Genomic DNA, 17,805 nt, shown 5'->3' on the forward strand with positions numbered 1-17,805 from the left:
CCCTCAGCCTCCGGGGAAATCCACCTTCGCAGCCACAGACCCGTGGGCAGGTCCAGCCCCGAGGATGAGCGTGGACCAGACAGGAGCGCCCCAGCCCCGCTCCCTGCGCTCGCTCCCCGGGAACCGCCCCTACTGGGAGACGGGTCTGCGTGCTCTCGCCCACGGCAGCTGTCTAACGCGGTTGCCCGTGCAACGGTCTCAGCCCCGCGCGGTTCGCACGCCTCGCTCCCCACCCGAGCCTGGGCCTCAGAGCTGGGGGTCAGGCACTTGGTCATGGCGCCGGGGCCGCGGGGCCGCCTGTGCGACAGGAGAGGAGCGTCCGCTCGGCCAGGCCTCCCGGGGGCGTGGCAGTGACCTCGCCCCTGCTCACCGGGTCCGCTGTCCCTGCACCAGGCGGACGGACCGACAGGGGCAGGGGCTGCGCTGAGCCTGGGGTTGGCAGCAGGACGCCCAGGGGTGTCCCTCTCAGGCGACGGTCGGGGAGGACACAGCATCTGCGGGCATCAGTCCTCTCACTGCCCTCGGTGCCCAGGGCAACGCTGCTCACGCTTCCTGCCGATCTGCAGGCGCCACCGGCCGGCGCTGGCCGCCGCTCCCACCCGCGCGGTCCCGAGGGCTGGCCAAGCTGCCGCCGGCCCATCCGCACGCTGGGGTGAAGGGTGCTCCCCAAGACCAGACCCAACAGCCCGCGCAGCACCGCGGCGGGTCCCTCACGCGGATGTGGACACGCGGGCTCCTGCTCACAGCCATCCCTGCGGGGCCCGCGGTAGCGCCAGGAGGCCACGCGTGGGGGCAGCCACGGCGGAAGAAGGGGCTTGGAGTCCATCTGGTGGAGAAGGGGAGCGGGCAGCAGCCCGCCTGCTGGCCTGGGCGGTGAGGCCCCTCCCCCGGGGCTGCCACTGCCTTGGTTCCCGGGCATCCTGGGCGCCCGGTGTGGATGATAAAACTCATCGGGGCCGGGCGCGTGGCGTGGGCGCGGCACTAGCACCAGTGGTCTTGGTCCGGGTGGTGGTAGCTGTGGCGCGCGCGGCTGCCGGTGCCGAGCCCCAGGGAGCAGTGGTAGCCGTTGGGCACGCGGCGCAGCGGGTGCGACTGGGAGGTCAGGGAGGACACGTAGGAGGTCCGCGAGGAGCGGCCCGAGTTGGTGGCCACGGCCTCCTCAAAGGTGAGCATGTCCTCGGGCTGCGGGTGGGCGGCGGCCTCGGTGTCCAGGCGCTGCCCCAGGTACGGGTCGGAGCCGATCCGCGAGCTGGGGGCCAGGGGCTGGCCCAGGGGGTCTCTCTGGAGCAGGGCGTTGTGTTCCGAAAGGCCCCGGCTGAGCCGGCCCGGGGAGAAGGGGGGGAGGCTGCCCTGGGCCCCAGCGAAGTGCACGGGCGAGGAGTTGGCCGTCTTGTAGGTGACGCTGGGCCGGGGTGTCAGTGGAGTCTGGGGGAGCTGCCTCCGCCCACCACGGCCGGGGGTGCTAGCACCAGATGTGGACAGCAGGGGGCTCCCGTCCATGGAACCGCTGCCCTGCAGGAGCACAGCCCATCAGAGGAAGACCAAGGGCACAGAGCAGGTGCAGCAGAGGGGGAGGGGAAGGCAGAGGGTCCAGCTGGGTCCTGGACGGGTCGGGAGGCGGTGACAGGAGGTTGGGGGTGGTAAGGAGGAACAGGGACCGAGGGCCCCAGGACTGAGAGCCGTCCTGTGTACCTGTCTCGGGGGTCCTGGCTCCTGCCCGGCCGTCGGCGATGTGGGGTGGCTGCTGAGGGCGGGCCTGGGCAGCGGGGGCTCCCGGCCCCCAAAGCGGTCACAGGAGTAGAAGCGCTGCTTCTCGGAGGAGGAGGAGGAGGGCTGCCTGCGCTCCTGGGACCGGCCCCGCTCCTGCCTGCGCTCCCGCCGGCCTGGGGGCCCCTCTCCCGGGGGTGGCCCTGGCCCTGCGGTGCTGCTGGGGGCTGGCCCAGGAACAGGAGAAGTCACCCCGCTGAGCCAGCGCCCTCACCCAGACTCCGGCAGAGTCCCGGGGAAGGGCTGGCTATGGGGTAACGAGGTACAGGAATTTGAGGGTCCCCCACGGGCTCTCAGACCCCCAGGTCGGGCCACTGCCCACTCAGGAGACCCATACGCACCGCCATCCGTGTCTGCGGTCAGGCTGGGTCCCTTCTCCAGGGACTTCTGCTTCCTGTCCCTGCGCCGGTGGCAGCGGTGGTGGTGGTGGGGGGCGGCCTGGCTGGCGGGGGCGCGCTCCAGGGCAGCAGTGCAGAGGTGGGCCACGTGGGGGCGCTGGGGCGCCAGCGTGGAGATGGAGCGCTTCATGGGGCTGGCATCGGAGGCTGGCTGTGCGGGGACACGGGACACTGGCAGGGCAGGCCTGAGGGGGGTCTGGAGGGGCTCCGGGCAGCGGAACCAGATCCTCCCAGAAAGGTCAGGGGGCCCCCTGGGGCCTGCCAGGCGCTCCTGCCCCCGCCGAGCCCGCCCTCTTTAAGGGCGTCTGCACAGGGGCTGGCGTGCGTGTCCTCCCCGCAGGCCAGGCGCTGCCAGGCGGGCTCGGGGCAGGAGGTGCCGGACTGGCGAGCCCAGAGCCACCACCGACGGGAGAGAGTGACTGCTACCAGAACACAGGCCACACTGAGTGCAGAGACGGAACCACGACAGGAGGCCGGCGGCCGGGAGGTCACAGGGAGGCTCGGCCTGCAGGTCCCAGGCTGCCGCCAGCCCTCGCCTGCCCGGCCAGTGGCAGCAGTGTCCCGGGCCCGGCCTCGGGCCTGCACCCCCTCCGTGTCCTTGTGCAGGGCTCAGCTCGGGACACACAGCCCGGGCTTCCTGCTCGGTCCCCAAACCTGTCCCCACAGCCCCTGCACCCAGTGTCCAGAGAAAGGCCAGGCCGGGCCCCTCAGCCGCCAGGACTCAGGACACGGGGAGCAGGACAGAGGGGAGGACCAGGCATTTCCTGGGGGAGCGTGGGGGTTGGGGTGGAGGGGCGTCCCAGAGAGAGAAAGCGGGGCGGGACGGCTGTGCCCACAGCTGGGGGGTGGGGACTCCTGGATGCCTGGCCGCACCACGGGAGGCAGCGTGGCACGTGGGGCGCCCAGCGGGCCTGACAGTGTCCAGGCTGCAGCACAGGGCAGAGGCTCAACCCAACAGCGGGCAGTGGGACCCAGCCCCTCCGCCAGGCCTCCCCTTCCCCCTAGCGGGACCCCCAGACCACCCACCTGTGTCTCCGCTGCCAGGCGAGGCATGGAGGCCGCTCGGCCCTGGCTCTCCAGCCCGGGCTGGGGCTCCCCGTCAGGGCCCCTCAGGGCCATGCTCTGCATCTGGACATCCACAGCCTGGGGTACAGCAGCCCCGTCACCCCCAGCAAATCCCACTCCCACCTTCTCTCCCGCCCTGCCTCCCCCACCCCATCCCACCCCCTTCCTCCCCCGCCCCCAGCCCCACTGCTCCCCCTCCCTCCTCACCGGTTTTCCCGGCTGCACCACTGGGATCTCTGTCGAGTGGCCTCGTTCCAGGGGGGCCCTGGCCGCGTGTGGCACCTCCTGGGCCCTCTGAGCGCCCCAGGAAACGGACTCCTTGAGGCCGCCCTCTGGGGTTTGTCTGTGGGGGAGGGGCTGTCCTGTCAGCTCCACAGCAGCTGGGCCAGCTGCCAGGCAGCTCTCCCCCATCGGGAGGGGGAGGGGGCCCGAGGGCGCGACTGCGTGTGCAGGCGCTCCAAGCGGGCCCAGCAGGAGACAGGGACCACGCCTGGGCTCAGTGGACGGCGGACAGGAGCCCCAGTCACCCACCCAAGGGAAGCCTGGGCCCCCGGCTGCAAAAGCCGCCAGGCTGGCCCCTAAACTCGAGAAGTGACACCCCACTAAGTCCTGGCAGATGGTCACTCAGGGAAAGCTTCCTGCGTAACAGTCCACAGACCCAAAGCCGACTTCACAGCAGCACGTGGACAACGTGGGAGGGGAGGGAGGCCACGGCCCCGCGTGCACGCCCTCCCCAGGCGGCAGGTGGGGACCAGCCCCGGCTCGGCCCCTGCGGGGGGAGAAGAGCCTGGGCCCTGCCTGGAGGAACGGGGTGTTGGCCGTCAGGGACCTCAGCTGGCCCCGCGGTGGGGGGTGTGGGGGCAGGGGGCCGGCTGAGCGGACCCTGCCCTCGCGTGAAACCTAGCCTGGTCACCAGCTGGGTTTGGGCGGCGGTGGCGAGTCACGTGACAAAGACCTTGCCAATTTGTCTGCAAGAACAGCCGCTTCGGAAACCAACAGCCACAGGAGCCCTGAGAGAAAGGCTCTCGGAGCCACTGACAGGAAGGGCTGAGGCCCCGAGGGGGACAAGTCACTTCTACCCTCTGCAGGCCCAGAGCTCCACGGCCTCGCCCGAGAGAGAGACACGGACACACAGGAGGGGAAGCTGACGGCGAACCCCCACCCCCGCCCCCCCGCCACAGTCTCAGGCCCCGGAGGCACCACCGTGGAGCTCAGCACGGGAACTACCTGGACCAGCACAGCCGTGCGCAGCTGAGCACAGGGCCACCTGCAGAGCCGGGAAGGGACCTGAGGACCCCTGTCCTGGGCGCTGCTGGGAGCCCCTCAGAGCAGGGGGTCAGGGAACTAGAGTCCTGCTTTCCCCACACCATCAGAGAAGCCCCCCCGGACCCACACGCCCCCTCCCCCGCCCGGGACCCACACGCCCCCCCAGACCCACAGGACCCCCCCCACCCAGGACCCACACCCCCCCCCCTGCCGGGGACCTACACGCCCCCCAGGACTCACATGGCCCCGCCGTTGCTGAGGGGGCTCTTCTGCTGAAGAAACACGCGGGCCCCTCGGAGCACCGCCGGCTGTGTCTTCTCCAGCGGGGGCTTCAGGGGGTGGAACAGGGACCCGGGGCCTATCTGCAGGACGGGGAGGGGGGGGGAGCTTGAGGGCTGGGGGCGCCGAGCCGCGGGCAGACTCCTCCTGTGGGATGCCGCCTGCCTGTCCTGCCCACCCCTGCGCGCGGCTGGGAGGGGCTGCCCCCAGTGGGTCTGCGTGGCTGCAGGACAGGAATTCCTCCTGGAGCCCCAGTTCCCACACCGATACCACCCGGGGACCGAATCCGATGGCACATGGCAAAGCTCATCTCACAGCTCCTGGAGCCGCCCGGCGGGGGCTGCTGGAGCTGACCGGGTGGGGCTGCAGGGTGGGGCTGGGGCGGTGTCTGCACCGACGGAGGGGGCTGTGGCTGGGCAGCCACCTCTCACCCCGCGGGGGGTGGGCCCGTCCAGACAGAGCGCCTGTGTGTGCCCCACCCTCGCAGGATGCCATCGAGGACGGCCCACCTCACCCAGCACAGCCCCAGCGGAGCCAGCGCTGGCCCTGGCCTGTGTCCGGGGTGAGCCTCTCTGGTCCCGGCCTGTGTCGGGGCGAGCGTCCTTGCACCTCCCGGCACCATCTCAAGGTCCGTCGTATGTTTCTGCCACTGAACACCGCTCTTGCCCCGCACTGTGCCCTGAACCCGGCACCCAGGTCGGGCTCCGCAGCCAGGGGCACCCGCTACAGGAGCGCGAAAAGGCCCTCCCGCCCGCAGGGCCATCGGCTGCCCCCAGGAGGTGGGGCCGGTACCTGGGACAGGCCGGGAGCGGGGTGGGTCTGGTCCCTGCTGGTCTTGCTCTGCTTGTAGAAGTCGAAGATCATCAGGGCTGCGTAGACCTTCCCCACGGTCATCTCGTCAGCTGGGGGCGGGGCGGGCAGACAGAGGCTGGGCTCCCAGGGGCAGGACGGAGGCCACAGGACAAGAGGGCGGAGTGGGGAGAGGAAGCAGGCCCCCACCTGGGACCACTGGGCACGCTCAGGCAGGGCACGTGGCTTTGCCCAAGGGCCCCTGACCCGCAGAGCCTGCAGACACCACCCTCGCGCCCGCACGAGGCCCCTCTGCTGCCCGGTGGAGCGGAGTGAGTCTGAGCACCTCGTCGCGCTCTGGCACCTCCAAGGGTAGGGTCGGCTGCTTTCCTCTGGCTTTTTGAAGTGAATTCCCACACAAGGCGTGAGGCGACCTTGCTCCACAGAGCAGCCCATCCCCTTCTCCCACAATTCCTGCACCAACCGAGAAAGCCTGGTCCCTGCGGGGGCCCTGAGCCCGGACTATGGGGAAGGGGCGCCCCCTTCCCGCGGGCCCTGTGCCTCACTCACGTCTGTGGGGCGGCACCAGCAGGTCCAAGGTCTTCTGGGGCAGGTTGGCCCACACCGCGGCGATCTCCTTCCGCAGCGCCGCGTCACACTGGTGCTGCTTCGTGCCAGCTGGGCAGCGTGGGGAGGGCGGGGTTAGGAGCCGCCCTGCAGCCCATGGGGAGCAGGCAGAGCTGGGCCGGCAGGGGGGTCGGGCAGGGAGGGTGCTGGGAGGGAGGCCGGTCAGAGCTGTCCCTGCAGGAACTCGTGTGTGTGTGTGTGTGTGTGTGTGTGTGTGTGTGTGTGGTGTGTGTGTGTGGTGTGGTGTGTGTGTGGTGTGTGTGTGTGTGTGGGGTGTGTGTGTGCGGTGTGTGTGTGTGTGTGGTGTGGTGTGTGTGGTGTGTGTGTGTGTGTGGGGTGTGTGGGGTGTGTGTGGGGGGTGTGTGTGTGCGGTGTGTGTGTGTGTGTGGTGTGTGCGGTGTGTGTGTGTGTGGGGGTGTGTGTGTGTGGTGTGTGTGTGGGGGGGCAGCCCTGGGGAGGGGAGGGGCATGATCTCCCAGACACTCGTCGCCCACCCAGTGATATGCACTGACCCCCGTCGGGCTGTCACCAGTGATGGGACAAACCCAAGAGCTGCCTCTGGAGGGACAGACTTGCATCCACAAGGAAGGGCGGTCAGTTAGGGTCCAGCCCGGCGGACAGAGGTCCAGCCACGCGGAGGGCGAGAAGGGCCCGGGAGGCCTCAGGAGAACCAGCATGTGCTCTGAGACCCGGAGCAGACGGCCCTGCCTGGGGTGCCGCACAGGGGCCTGGAGGGCACCGCTGAGCCCCCTGGAGGGAGGGCACAGAGGCCGAGGCGAGGGCAGGGGCATGAAATATGCCGTCTACCTGTGACATCTGGTTTATTTTATTTATTTATTTTAAATATATTTTATTGATTTTTTACAGAGAGGAAGGGAGAGAGATAGAGAGTTAGAAACATCGATGATGAGAGAAACATCGATCAGCTGCCTCCTGCACTCCTCCTACTGGGGATGTGCCCGCAAACCAGGTACATGCCCTTGACCGGAATCGAACCCGGGACCCTTCAGTCCGCAGGCTGACGCTCTATCCACTGAGCCAAACCGGTTTCGGCATGGTTTATTTTATTTTAAATATTTTTTTGATTTCACAGAGGAAGGGAGAGGGAGAGAGAGAAACATCAATGATGGGAATCACGGACCGGCTGCCTCCTGCACGCTCCACTGGGATGGAGCCCACAACCCGGGCCTGTGCTGACCGGGAATCGAACCCTGACCTCCTGGTTCCTAGGTCGACGCTCAGCCCTGAGCCCTGCAGCCGGCGCATCTGGTTTATTGACGTGTAATGTACAGAGAGTGAAACTCACCCATTCTAGTTTTCCCAGTCTACGGCTTCTGGTCACGGCCTATGGTCACGTTTCCACCACCACGACGTGGGCCAGGGCCTGGCTGCCCAGCCCCCTGCACCCTCTGCAGCCAGCACCCCGGCGTCCCCCGGCCCCTGCCCGGGGCCATCACGGATGCTTCCTGGCTCCACCGTGACCGTCTTCCCAGTGTCGTGCACATGGCATCACACAGGTGCTGGACTCGGGGTCTGACCCCTCCACTCAGCGGGACACGTGCGACCTCCCCGTGGAGGGCCAGGGTCTGCCCAGTTGCTGCTGGTCACCCTCCTCACTTGAGGGACATGTGACTTGTTCAGTTTGGGGCCATCGGAAAAAGCCACACTCGCAGAAGGCCTTGTGCACGCCTCCTTTCACCCACTTTCCAAGGTCTCCATGGAGACACCGAGCCTCTCTGCGCGTGGGTCCCAGCCTTCCCCGAATCCTCTCGGGACGTATCTGTTCAGTCATCTGCCCGTGTAGTGGGTTGTTGGCTTTCTTACTGCCGAGGTGTGAGGGTCGCTCCGTCAGCTGGGAGCCCACCCTGGTCAGTGTTTCACACACACTCCCTCTGAGTGGCTCGCCTGTCTTCGTTTTGTTAGTATCTTCTGAGAACAAAGTTTCTTATCAGTGTTTTCTTTTACGGCTCATGCTTTTTGTAATTTAAGATAATCTTTGCCTAACTTAAAATTGCTAGGATTTCCTCCTGTTTTCTCGCGGAGGTTCTGTGATTTGACATTTATGTCGGTGATCCACGTCCAGTTAACTTCCGTGAAGGAGAAAGGTTTGTGCTACCGGCTGGACTGTGCTCCCCTTTCCTATGTTGAGTGAGACCTTAACGTCCAAGGTGACTGGGACAGGGCCTCGGAGGCGGCAAGTAGGTGAGATGAGGGCCTCAGGGTGGGCCCTGGTCCCCGATTCGTGCCCTTACCAGGAGAGGCACCCACTGAAGGAAAGGCCCCCGGGGACATGGGGAGGTGGCCCTGCCCAGGCCAGAACAGCCGGAGATGACCCGGCCTTCCTGGGACCTTGGACTTGGACTCCCAGCCTCGGTGGGTGAGCCCCTCAGTGTCAGGTGTCGTTACGGCGGCCCAAGCCGAGGACAACAGTCAACGTCACGGCTCACCAGACTGGCGTGCGGTTGCCTGCACGTCTCAAGCACCATCTCTGAGGCCTTTCTGCACGAGCTCCTCTGCGGCACCAGGGAGCGAGCGCCCGCAGCGGGGAGTCCCTCCAGAAGCCACTGCTCCCGGCCGCCGGCCCCCCTCCACGGCCTCCCCCCCGCAGCTCACAGCCAGCCTCTGGTTCAGGAAGGTGACGGCTCCAGCTGAGCTCTTCTCTTCAAAACTGTTACTCAAGTTGTCCTGCTTTTCTACAGACGTTTTAGAACTGGTTTGTACATTTCTCCCCCAGCCCCTCTTGGCGTTGCCTGGGGTGACATCAGATCTGCTGACTGACGTTGGAAGAATCGGCGTCTAACGCATGAACATGACGTGGCGCCCGATTTATCTAGGTCTCTGAGTCCTCCAGCCCCCGGTCGGCAACCTGCGGCTCGCGAGCCACACGCGGCTCTTGGGCCCCTTGAGTGTGGCTCTGCCTAAGCCGTAGGAGGACCCTAATTAAGATAATAACAATGTACCTACCTGTATAGTTTAAGTTTAAAAAATTTGGCTCTCCAAAGAAATTTCCATCGTTGTCCTGTTGCTATTTGGCTCTGCTGACTGATGAGTTTGCCGACCACTGCTCCAGCCCATGTTTTGGAATTTGCAGCATACAAGTGTTACACACATATTTTTAGAGTTTCCAGTAATACGGAAATATTTCCTGTTTTCAGTGATTTCATGGTATTTTTCCAATCTCAATTATTAACTGCTAATATAAACACTGACTGCATTCTGTGATCTTGCTACATTCACGCTAATTTTAGTATTTTTTTATGGCTTAAAACAACAGAAATGGATTGTCTTAGTTCTGGTGGCCAGAAGCTCAAAATTAAGGTGTCAGGGAAGCCACGCTTCCTTGGGGGTAGGGGGTGGGGGGGAGGGGCGTGGCCTCTTCGCTCCTGTGGCTCCCCTGAACGGTGCGCGCGCTTTGGCTTGCAGTTGCCTCGGGTTCATGAACGTTTTATTAGTCTTTTGGGGGATTTTCTGCAGAGACGAGCACATCGATTCTACACCTCTTCTTTCTTCGTCTGATTTACGACCAGGGGCAGGATGGCCAGCACGATGCTGAACAGGCAGAGACAGCAGACGCCCGTGGAGGAACAGGACTCGGCCTTTCTCTGCTGAGCATGTCATCGCGGCTCGTTTCCCACAGTGCCCTTCACCAGGCTGAGGGCGTTCCTTGAATGTCTATTTTATGTAGGATTTTAAAAATCATAAATGTTCAATTGAGATGATTATACAGTTTTTCTTTTTTGATATATTAAATTGTATGTATTGATTTTTAAATGTGAACCAATAAACCCTGCTTTTGTCATCACGTATTATTTTAATGTGTGTGTGTGTGTGTGTGTGTAGGTGCGCACACACGCGCGTGCACGGCTAGATTCAGTTTGCTACAATTATATAGACTTCTGTGTCTACATTCATGAGAAATATTGGTCAGTGATTTTTCCCTTTAGTGTCTTTGTTGGGGTTTGACATCGGAGCCATGCTGGCTTGTACAACTGAGAAATATCCTCCTTTTCTATTTCCTGGAAGAGTCTGTATGGAACTGGCATTATCTCCTCCCTAAATGTCTGGTACACTTCACCAATGGAGCCCACCGAGCCTGCGGTTTTCTTTGTTAAAAGGTTTTCAACTACGAATTTAATTTCTTTCATAAATACAGTCCTCAGCTTATCTACTTTCTCAGGTCTTCTGTTCGTGAATGAGCTTGATGGCTGTCAGTGCATTTTTCCTGTCACTGACGTTGTCACCCAGATGATGTCACAGGATCTGCAGTGATGCGCCCTCTTCCGTTCCTAAGGACGGTTCCCGTCTTCTTTCTGTCTTCATCAGTCTGGCTAGACGTCTACTCACGTCATTGGTGTGATTTTCCACGTGATCATTCTGGCTGTTGTGTTGAAGGAAGACTGAGAGGGCGAGAGCAGAGAGCAGCTGGGACCAGGAGGGCAGTGGGGAGGGCAGCATGGTCCTAAGCCAGATGGATTGTGAAGGCAGAGTCAGAGCTACGATAAGAGATCAGACACTGATTGGAAACGGGGTAAGAAAGAGAGGAGCAGCTGGAAGAACAGCCCACACCAACGGGCGGGAAGGCGGGGTGAGCCAGGGCTCTGGACGCTCACGGGGCCTCCAGGTGCAGATGGTAATCACCGTGGGACGCACAGGAGGGATGCGGGGGAGGCCTGGGCTACCTACCAAAGCAACGGAGACGGGAAGGGAGGTCGCCAGACAGGGAGGAACAAAAGGGTTTCAAAGAGAAGGGAGAAGAGGCGGCAGCGAGGCCAGGAGGTCAGGGCTCAGACCGCGGAGAGCAGCTGCGGGGCTGTGCGCGGGGCAGTCCCACGGGAGACGAGGGATGAGAAAGGAGAGACGGTGTACGCCAGTCTCTTAAGCTTTTGCTTTGAGGGAAGAAAAACCGGGAAGTTGGTAGAGGGGAAGAGAAGGGTTTTTTAAAGATGGGAGAAATGACAGCATGTTTATGTATTACACACATAATCCAGCGGAGCACTGACGGACGGGGAGAGCAAGGTAGTAATGAGAGCAGGCCGTGTGCGCGAGGCGGGGCCTGGCCCATCAGCTGGTAAGGGTGCGATGTAGGGGGGCAGGGGCGGGGCAGGATGCGCAGGTGCCCCCGGTGGCTGATTTTCTCTGGGGGGGGAAGCAGTGATCAGGGGGTTAGGGTGGGGCCCACGGGGGGGGGCAGGCTCCCTGGCCCCTCGGAGTCTGGGCCTGACAAAGGCCCGCTGGGGGCGGGGCAGGAGCGGTGCTGGGTGATGTCCCTGCGCCTCAGTGTCCTCATGTGAAAAGAGGACACGGTCGTGCCCAGCACAGGCGCCACGACAGCCGTTCTCGGTGCCCCTGCACGCCCGCCAGGGCGGCTCCCGGGTGGCCCCGCTCACCTGGGGCCAGCTTGATCTCCAGCGCCGTGCGGATGAGGGCCATCAGCGTGGACGTGAAGTGGACGGTCATGTCCTCGCTGGAGATGGGCATGTTCATGCGGACCAGGCGCTGGGAACAGGGGCAGGTCAGGGCCAGGCTTGCCGGGGTCCCCCCCAGAGCCCCTCAGTGCTGAGGCCCCTGGAGGTGACCCCTGCAGCGCCCGGGACAAGATGAGGCTGGGACCTGGGAGTTTTGCCAGCATCCCTGTCCACGCACCCGCCCTCCTGTGAGCTGAGGATTCGCCGGCTGCAGAGAAGTAGGCAGACGGCCAGGTGATGGGGCCCCGGGCTGGCCAGGGCCCGGCTCGTCCTGACAACAGGCCCCTCCCCAGCCGTAGGCCCCTCTGCCCCCGCCCCTGCCTGAGGGGGAGGGGTGTGGGGTGCAGGACCAAGGCTGCATCCTGGCCAACGGGAGGGACGATCCCTGCCTTACTCCTGGGCCCCTCTCTCCCCCACAGCCTGGAGCACCGGCAAGGGCGGGGGCAGCGCTGGGCTCCAGAGGTGACACCAGGCCCAGGGAGGCTCTGCCTCTCTCCACTGGAGGAGCCGCAGACCCCTCCAGGGGAAAGACCCCGAGGAGCTGGGGCTGCGGGGAGAGGTGCGGGCCATGCCACAGGGGCACGGGGCTCCAGGCCAGACGGGCAGGGGCAAGTCCCTTTCCTCCCTCAGTTTCCGAGGACAGAGCAGCCCTGCGCCCCACCCCCTCCTGCGTCAGGCGGAGGCTCTGAGGACGCACGGGCCTCCTGGAGGCCCTGAGCACAGAGGGTACCTGCCCACCTGTCCCCTCCCAGCGGCCTGCTGTCCCCTCCACAGCATGGGAGCTGGAGGAGGGGCGGGGCCCACCGGGGGCTCGGGAGGCCATTCTGCCCCCAGCACCGCCAGCGTCCTGGCCCCAAATGGAATCCTCAGCCTGATGGAGGGCGGGAGGCCAAGACACAAACCCCCCCCCCCCTAATGCTGGCAAAGCCCCCCCGCCCCCCGCCCGCCGCTCCCGCAGCTCCCATGCCACCTGGGACGGGAGAGGCAGAGGGGCTCCTCTCCAGGGACCCAGGAGGAGCAGAGCAGGGGTCCCGAGAGGAGGGCTCCGTCCAGGGCACCCACCCCCGGAGACTGGAGTCTCGGGAGCAGCAGAGGAGGGAGGCCAGGAGAGAAAGACAGACAGACGGGCCTCCCTGCCCTGGGCCTAGGCCTCTGTGTGGCTCCTGCTGCCTCCCCAGCTCGCTTAGCCCTCCAGCCCCACCCGCCTGGCGCCCTGGCCCCCCCACGCCATCAGCCCAGGGGGAGGGGCTCCAAGGCTCCTCAGCAGGCCCTGTGGCCGCCCTGGCCCTGGTGTCACTCTGGACAGAGCTCTCCTCGGGGGACAAAGCCAGGGTCTCGCATGCAGGGCCTGCAGGCAGGCATGACGCTCATGCCAGGCGGGGTGGGGGGGTGGGGGGGGTCCGTGGTGGGGAGCAGCTGAGCCAGGAGACAGACAGGCTGGAACCAGAGCACAGAGACAGACAGCGTGACTGACAGACCAGACAGACAAGGAGCTCTGGTGGGAACTCGCTCAGAGAAGGGTGGTGGCAGGAGGGCCCCACACACTGGGTGTGCGGGTGGGGCTGGAGGAGCAGGAGGGGGATGGGTGAGTGGGGTGGGAGCAGGCTCGGGCGGGGTGTGAGGGGGTGCGGAGGGTCCTTCAGCTTCCCCCTCCTGCTGCTCAGCCTCCTGGCGGGGGGAGGTCACAGGCCTCCTGTGCCCCGAAGCTGTGCCCCCCGCAGGATGCCTGTCCCTGGTGCCCTCGAGGCCCTGTCCCCACCTCCTCCCAGGCCCTGCAGTGGGGCCTGGACGTCCTGTGGGCGTGAGGCGGGGTCTCCCAGGTGCCTGAGGCCCTGAGCCCCTCTCCCTGCACATCAGACCCGAGGGTGGGGTCAAAACAAGAGCCGAGGGGAAGGGGAGGCTGGGGAGGTCGACTGGGAAAAAAAGGAGACACCTGTGCTACTATTTGTAATACTTTAAACAATAAAAACAACACAAAAACAAGAGCCTGTCCGGAAGCCGGTCACCCTCACTCTAGGGGGCGGGTCTCTCTTCCCGAGTCTCCCGTGGCCCAGGGGCAGCTCCGGGTACCAGGGGCGGTGCAGGGACCTCGGGGGGCGGGGTCCCTCTGTCTGGGAAGGGGGGGAGATGGCGGGGCAAAGGCAGACACAGTGAGACAGCAGAGTGGCAGACGGACGGACGGACGGACAAGCCCCGGCGGAGGAGCAGGCGGGTACCTTGTACGCCACTCGCGCGGGGCAGCGCTTCCCCAGCCCCAGGGGCGGGGGCATGTGCTTCAGCATCTCAAACATGTCACTGTACGTGATGCGCCCGCTGCGCCGGCCCCGGAGGGTCCACAGGAGGGGGGGGGGGGAAGCAGAGAGAACAGATCGGTTAACCAGGTCAGAGCGGGTGTCAGCTGAGTCCCAGGAGGTCTCCTCCATCGAGCCCTCGGGCCCCAGCCTCACCTCCACGCTCCGCCCCACGCAGGGCGCGGGTGACTGAGCTAATGAACATGGAGGATGAGCAAGGGCTGCCTCGGGGCGGCTTTGGGTGGTCAGCGTCTGATTTTACACTTTGAGGAGCTACGGGCACCGCCAGAGAAAGCGGTTTCACGGCGTGGAGGCCGCTGGGAACCGCGGCGCCAGCTCCCCTTAGCGCTTGGTTTGCTGCCAAGTCAGCCGAGAGGCCAAGACGTGGGAAAACCTAGAACACGCGGCCGCCCAGCGGGCCAGCCGTTCTGAGGACCGTGGCTCTGGACAGACAGCCAGGTCAGCCCCGCTCCAGGCCCAGAGACGCCCGCGACCATGTCCCCTCCTGACGCTGGACCAGGGGCAGGGCAGGACCAGTGTCTGGAGTCCATGACCATCTTCCCAGGGGGGCCGGCCTGAAGCCTCCCTCCACCAGGGGGCCACCTGCCGCAGGGCCCGGGCACAGGAGAGGGAGCAGCCTTCCTCGCAGGTCCTCCCGCTGGCTCTGCCCGCCCAGAGGAGCCGTGGCCTGGTCTGCGGTGCCTGCCCGTCAGCCCACCCTCGAGAGCCTGGAGCCACGCGGGGCGGGACTGCCCCGGCTCTTCCCGCAGCAGCTGCCCAGCCCACAGCCCAGCAGAAAGCTGTCTGTCTCACAGGCTGTCGGTCCCAGCGGCTGGAGGGGCGGGAGGCTGGACAGGACGGAGCTCGGAGTGCGGGGCGGGGCGGGGGGGGGGTGAGGTCTCATTCCCAAACGAGGCAGGAGCAGCCGCAGAGGCGCGGGGGGAGGATGTGATGGAGGCTCTGAAGGTGCCAACCTTGTAGGCCAGCCTACGAGGGCACCTCTCCCCTAAGCCAGCGGGCGGCGCCATGCGGCGCAACGCCCTGTGCACGTCCTTATAGTGCACGCGGCAGCTGGAAAGGAAGCCACAGGTTACACAACACCCTGCGCCCCCGGGCCCCAGGCAGGCCTGCGGGGGAGGGCGGCTGGAGGCAGCTCCCCGGGGTGGGGCCAGGAGCCCTGGAGCAGCCAGCAGCCCCTCTCACACACACAACCCCTGAGACGCCACCAGGAAAGCGTGGTCCTCACGTGGCCACGAGGATCCAGAACAAGTCGAAGCTGTTTGTTTAACCCCAATTCCAAGGCCTTTCTCACCTGTCCCACCGCCCTCTCCCCACTCTCCCTCCCAGCAGGACACTCGCCTGTCACCTCCCCTGCCCAGAGCTCAGTTCCCCGCGTCCAGCTAGACGGCATCTTCCTCAGACACACCCTGGCCCCCGTCTGGTTCCTGTTCACCCCACAGCCCGGCACAGAGGCCACGGGGACCCAGGCCCAGCACAGATGCTCAGCACGCGGCCTGGACGGCAGAGGGCGGAGATAAGCTGGCAGCGCTCACAGTGCCGACCGCAATGCCCATCAGTCCACGCTCACCTCCACGTGCTGAGGCAGCCGCGGGCAGGAGGTCCCCGCACAGGCACTCACACGCATGCACACGTGTACATGGCCATGCACACATTCTCACACCCACGCAGGCGCACACAGACTCATATGCGAGCCTAGGAAACACCACCAAGTCCTGCTGTCTCACAGCCCCCCAAACGGAGGACACAGCAGTGTCCCCGGGAGTCAGGCCTGTCACAGCCAGTGGCCGCTCCCAGCATCGCCCGCCCACCCAGCACGGGGGTCAGACCCAAGCGGCTCGGGGCCTCCGCTGGGCCTCGCCCTCCGGCCTCTGCAGCCCAGGCCTCGTGGGGCAGGGGCGTGTGTGTCCCGTGGCCCCATCTCGGGCCGGGGCCTGGGGTCGGTGTAGCCGGGGCGCCCGCTGGGGGAGGCTCCCAGGTGGCCTGCTCCTCCACAGCGCTCCCTCCCTCCCGCGTCCCCGAGGGCGGCCTCCCGAGGCCCCTGGGTGCTGTCGCTGCCCCAGCTGCGCGGACGGGGCCTGGGCCTGCGCTCACCCACCTGGGACGCCCGCTCCCAGGCCCGCACTGACCGCCTCTGCCGTCGGCCCAAGTCCCGTCCCCAACATCTGACGGCAACGTCACATCCAGCAGCAAAGTCTGAAACACCGCGCCCTAGACCCCGCGAGCGCCCGGTGTGTGCCTCCCTCCTGCCGTCGGCGCCGGCCACAGGGGACGACCCTCGGGTGGCCACTGTGCCTCCAACCCGGCAGCCTCCTGACCAGAGAAGCGGACCGTCCGCCCTCAGCGAGGAGATGCCAGGCTCCCGGGCCATGAAGACGCCACACACCGGGAACGGACCAGCACCTGACACGGAGCCAGGCCCTGGGGCACCTCGGGTCCTCGCTGTGCGGGCTGGGGGGGGGGCGATGGGGGGCCTGTGGGGAGAGCTCCCCGGGGCAGAGTCTATGCTGAGCTTCCAGCTAAAGGTGGGCAGAGCCTGTGCCCCTGTGAGGACGGGTGCCGCCCGGGGGCCCAGCGAGGGGGACCGGGAGGGACGGCGAGGGGGGCGGGGAGGGACAGCGAGGGGGGCGGGGAGGGACAGCGAGGGGGTCGGGGAAGAGCACAGGAGGGCATGCAGGGCTCTGCTAGCCTGTGGGGAGGGGGAGGGTATGTGCGTGGGAGGGCGTGTGTGGGGGAGGGCGTGTGTGGGGGAGGGCGCATGTGGGCGGGCAGGGCTCTTGCAGGAAACGGTCTGGGACCAACTCTGACCCGGGCCAGGCCCGGCCTGAGACCCTGGCTCTGCCTGGAAACACATCCCCACGGCCACTCCTCTGATGTCCACAGAGGGTCCCCGTGGCCTGTCCCTGCAGCAGCGGGACGGGAGGCGGGTGCCAGTCCCCGAGAGGCAAAGCCCAGCCGCGGGGGGTGCCCTGGGCCGGCATTTCCGCCCACGGAGCCGGAGCCTCCGAGTCCCAGGAGGAGGAGGAAGCCTGAGCGACGCCCTGCTGCCCCCCGACCTCCCACCTCCCAGGGCCGCGCGGCCCCGCCCCCCGATGCGACATCCAGGGCTGGGCTCGGGGCTGGGGCTCGGGGCTGGGCTGGGCTCGGGGCTCAGAGCGTCCGGGAGCCGGGGAGCTGCCTCTGCACAGGGAGGCCACAGGGAGCCGCCCGGGACGGAGACCAGCGCCTCCGCGTGGGCAGGAGCCCCCACAACCGAGGGGACGTTCCCTCAAAACGCGCCTGAAGCCACCCCATCCCCGTCCTGGTGCCCAGGGTCCGGGCCGCCTGAGGCCGGGGCGCGGCTCACTCACCAGGCAGCCGGGTCGTACTCGGCCCAGACCCTGATGAACTCGTCCAGGTGGTGAGGCCCTAGGATGGAAGAGTCCCGCGTGAGGTACTCAAAATTGTCCATGATCACAGCCACAAACAGGTTCAACATCTGCAGGACAGGAGGGAGAAGAGGCGACATGGAGACCTCAGCCTGCCCTCTCCCGGGCCCCCCTCCAGCCAGAGCCTGCCCAGACCTCTCTCCCCACAGCCTGGCCCCCTGCACCGCCACCGCCGGGTCCCCTGCCCCCCTCCTGGAGGCCCCCCGCACCCCCCAGGGCCCCCCACTCCTCCTGGAGGCCCCTGCACCCCCCAGGGCCCCCCACTCCTCCTGGAGGCCCCCGCACCCCCAGGGCCCCCCACTCCTTCTGGAGGCCCCTGCACCCCCAGGGCCCCCACACTTCTCCTGGAGGCCCCCGCACCCCCAGGGCCCCCACACTTCTCCTGGAGGCCCCTCACATGCCACCACCAGTA

At 66.0% G+C, this 17,805-nt stretch overlaps 1 protein-coding gene across 2 annotated transcripts in view; it reads right to left on the minus strand.

Annotated features, from left to right (window-relative positions):
* Positions 1–960: 960 nt before the first annotated feature.
* Positions 961–17,805, minus strand: part of CACNA1B (calcium voltage-gated channel subunit alpha1 B) — a 108,695-nt gene continuing 91,850 nt past the window's right edge. For both annotated transcript variants that reach the window (XM_059658543.1, XM_059658542.1), the window contains 11 exons: positions 17,316–17,443; positions 13,873–13,969; positions 11,579–11,687; positions 6,135–6,242; positions 5,568–5,677; positions 4,737–4,858; positions 3,438–3,573; positions 3,192–3,308; positions 2,109–2,316; positions 1,693–1,934; positions 961–1,512 (listed from right to left, as the gene is read on the minus strand). In XM_059658543.1, coding sequence (XP_059514526.1) covers positions 982–1,512; positions 1,693–1,934; positions 2,109–2,316; positions 3,192–3,308; positions 3,438–3,573; positions 4,737–4,858; positions 5,568–5,677; positions 6,135–6,242; positions 11,579–11,687; positions 13,873–13,969; positions 17,316–17,443 — 1,908 coding nt within the window. In that variant the 3' untranslated portion in view covers positions 961–981. The remainder of the gene's footprint in view (positions 1,513–1,692; positions 1,935–2,108; positions 2,317–3,191; positions 3,309–3,437; positions 3,574–4,736; positions 4,859–5,567; positions 5,678–6,134; positions 6,243–11,578; positions 11,688–13,872; positions 13,970–17,315; positions 17,444–17,805) is intronic.

This window comes from Myotis daubentonii, chromosome 11 (genome assembly GCF_963259705.1).
Source record: "Myotis daubentonii chromosome 11, mMyoDau2.1, whole genome shotgun sequence".
Classification (NCBI taxonomy): Eukaryota; Metazoa; Chordata; class Mammalia; order Chiroptera; family Vespertilionidae; genus Myotis; species Myotis daubentonii.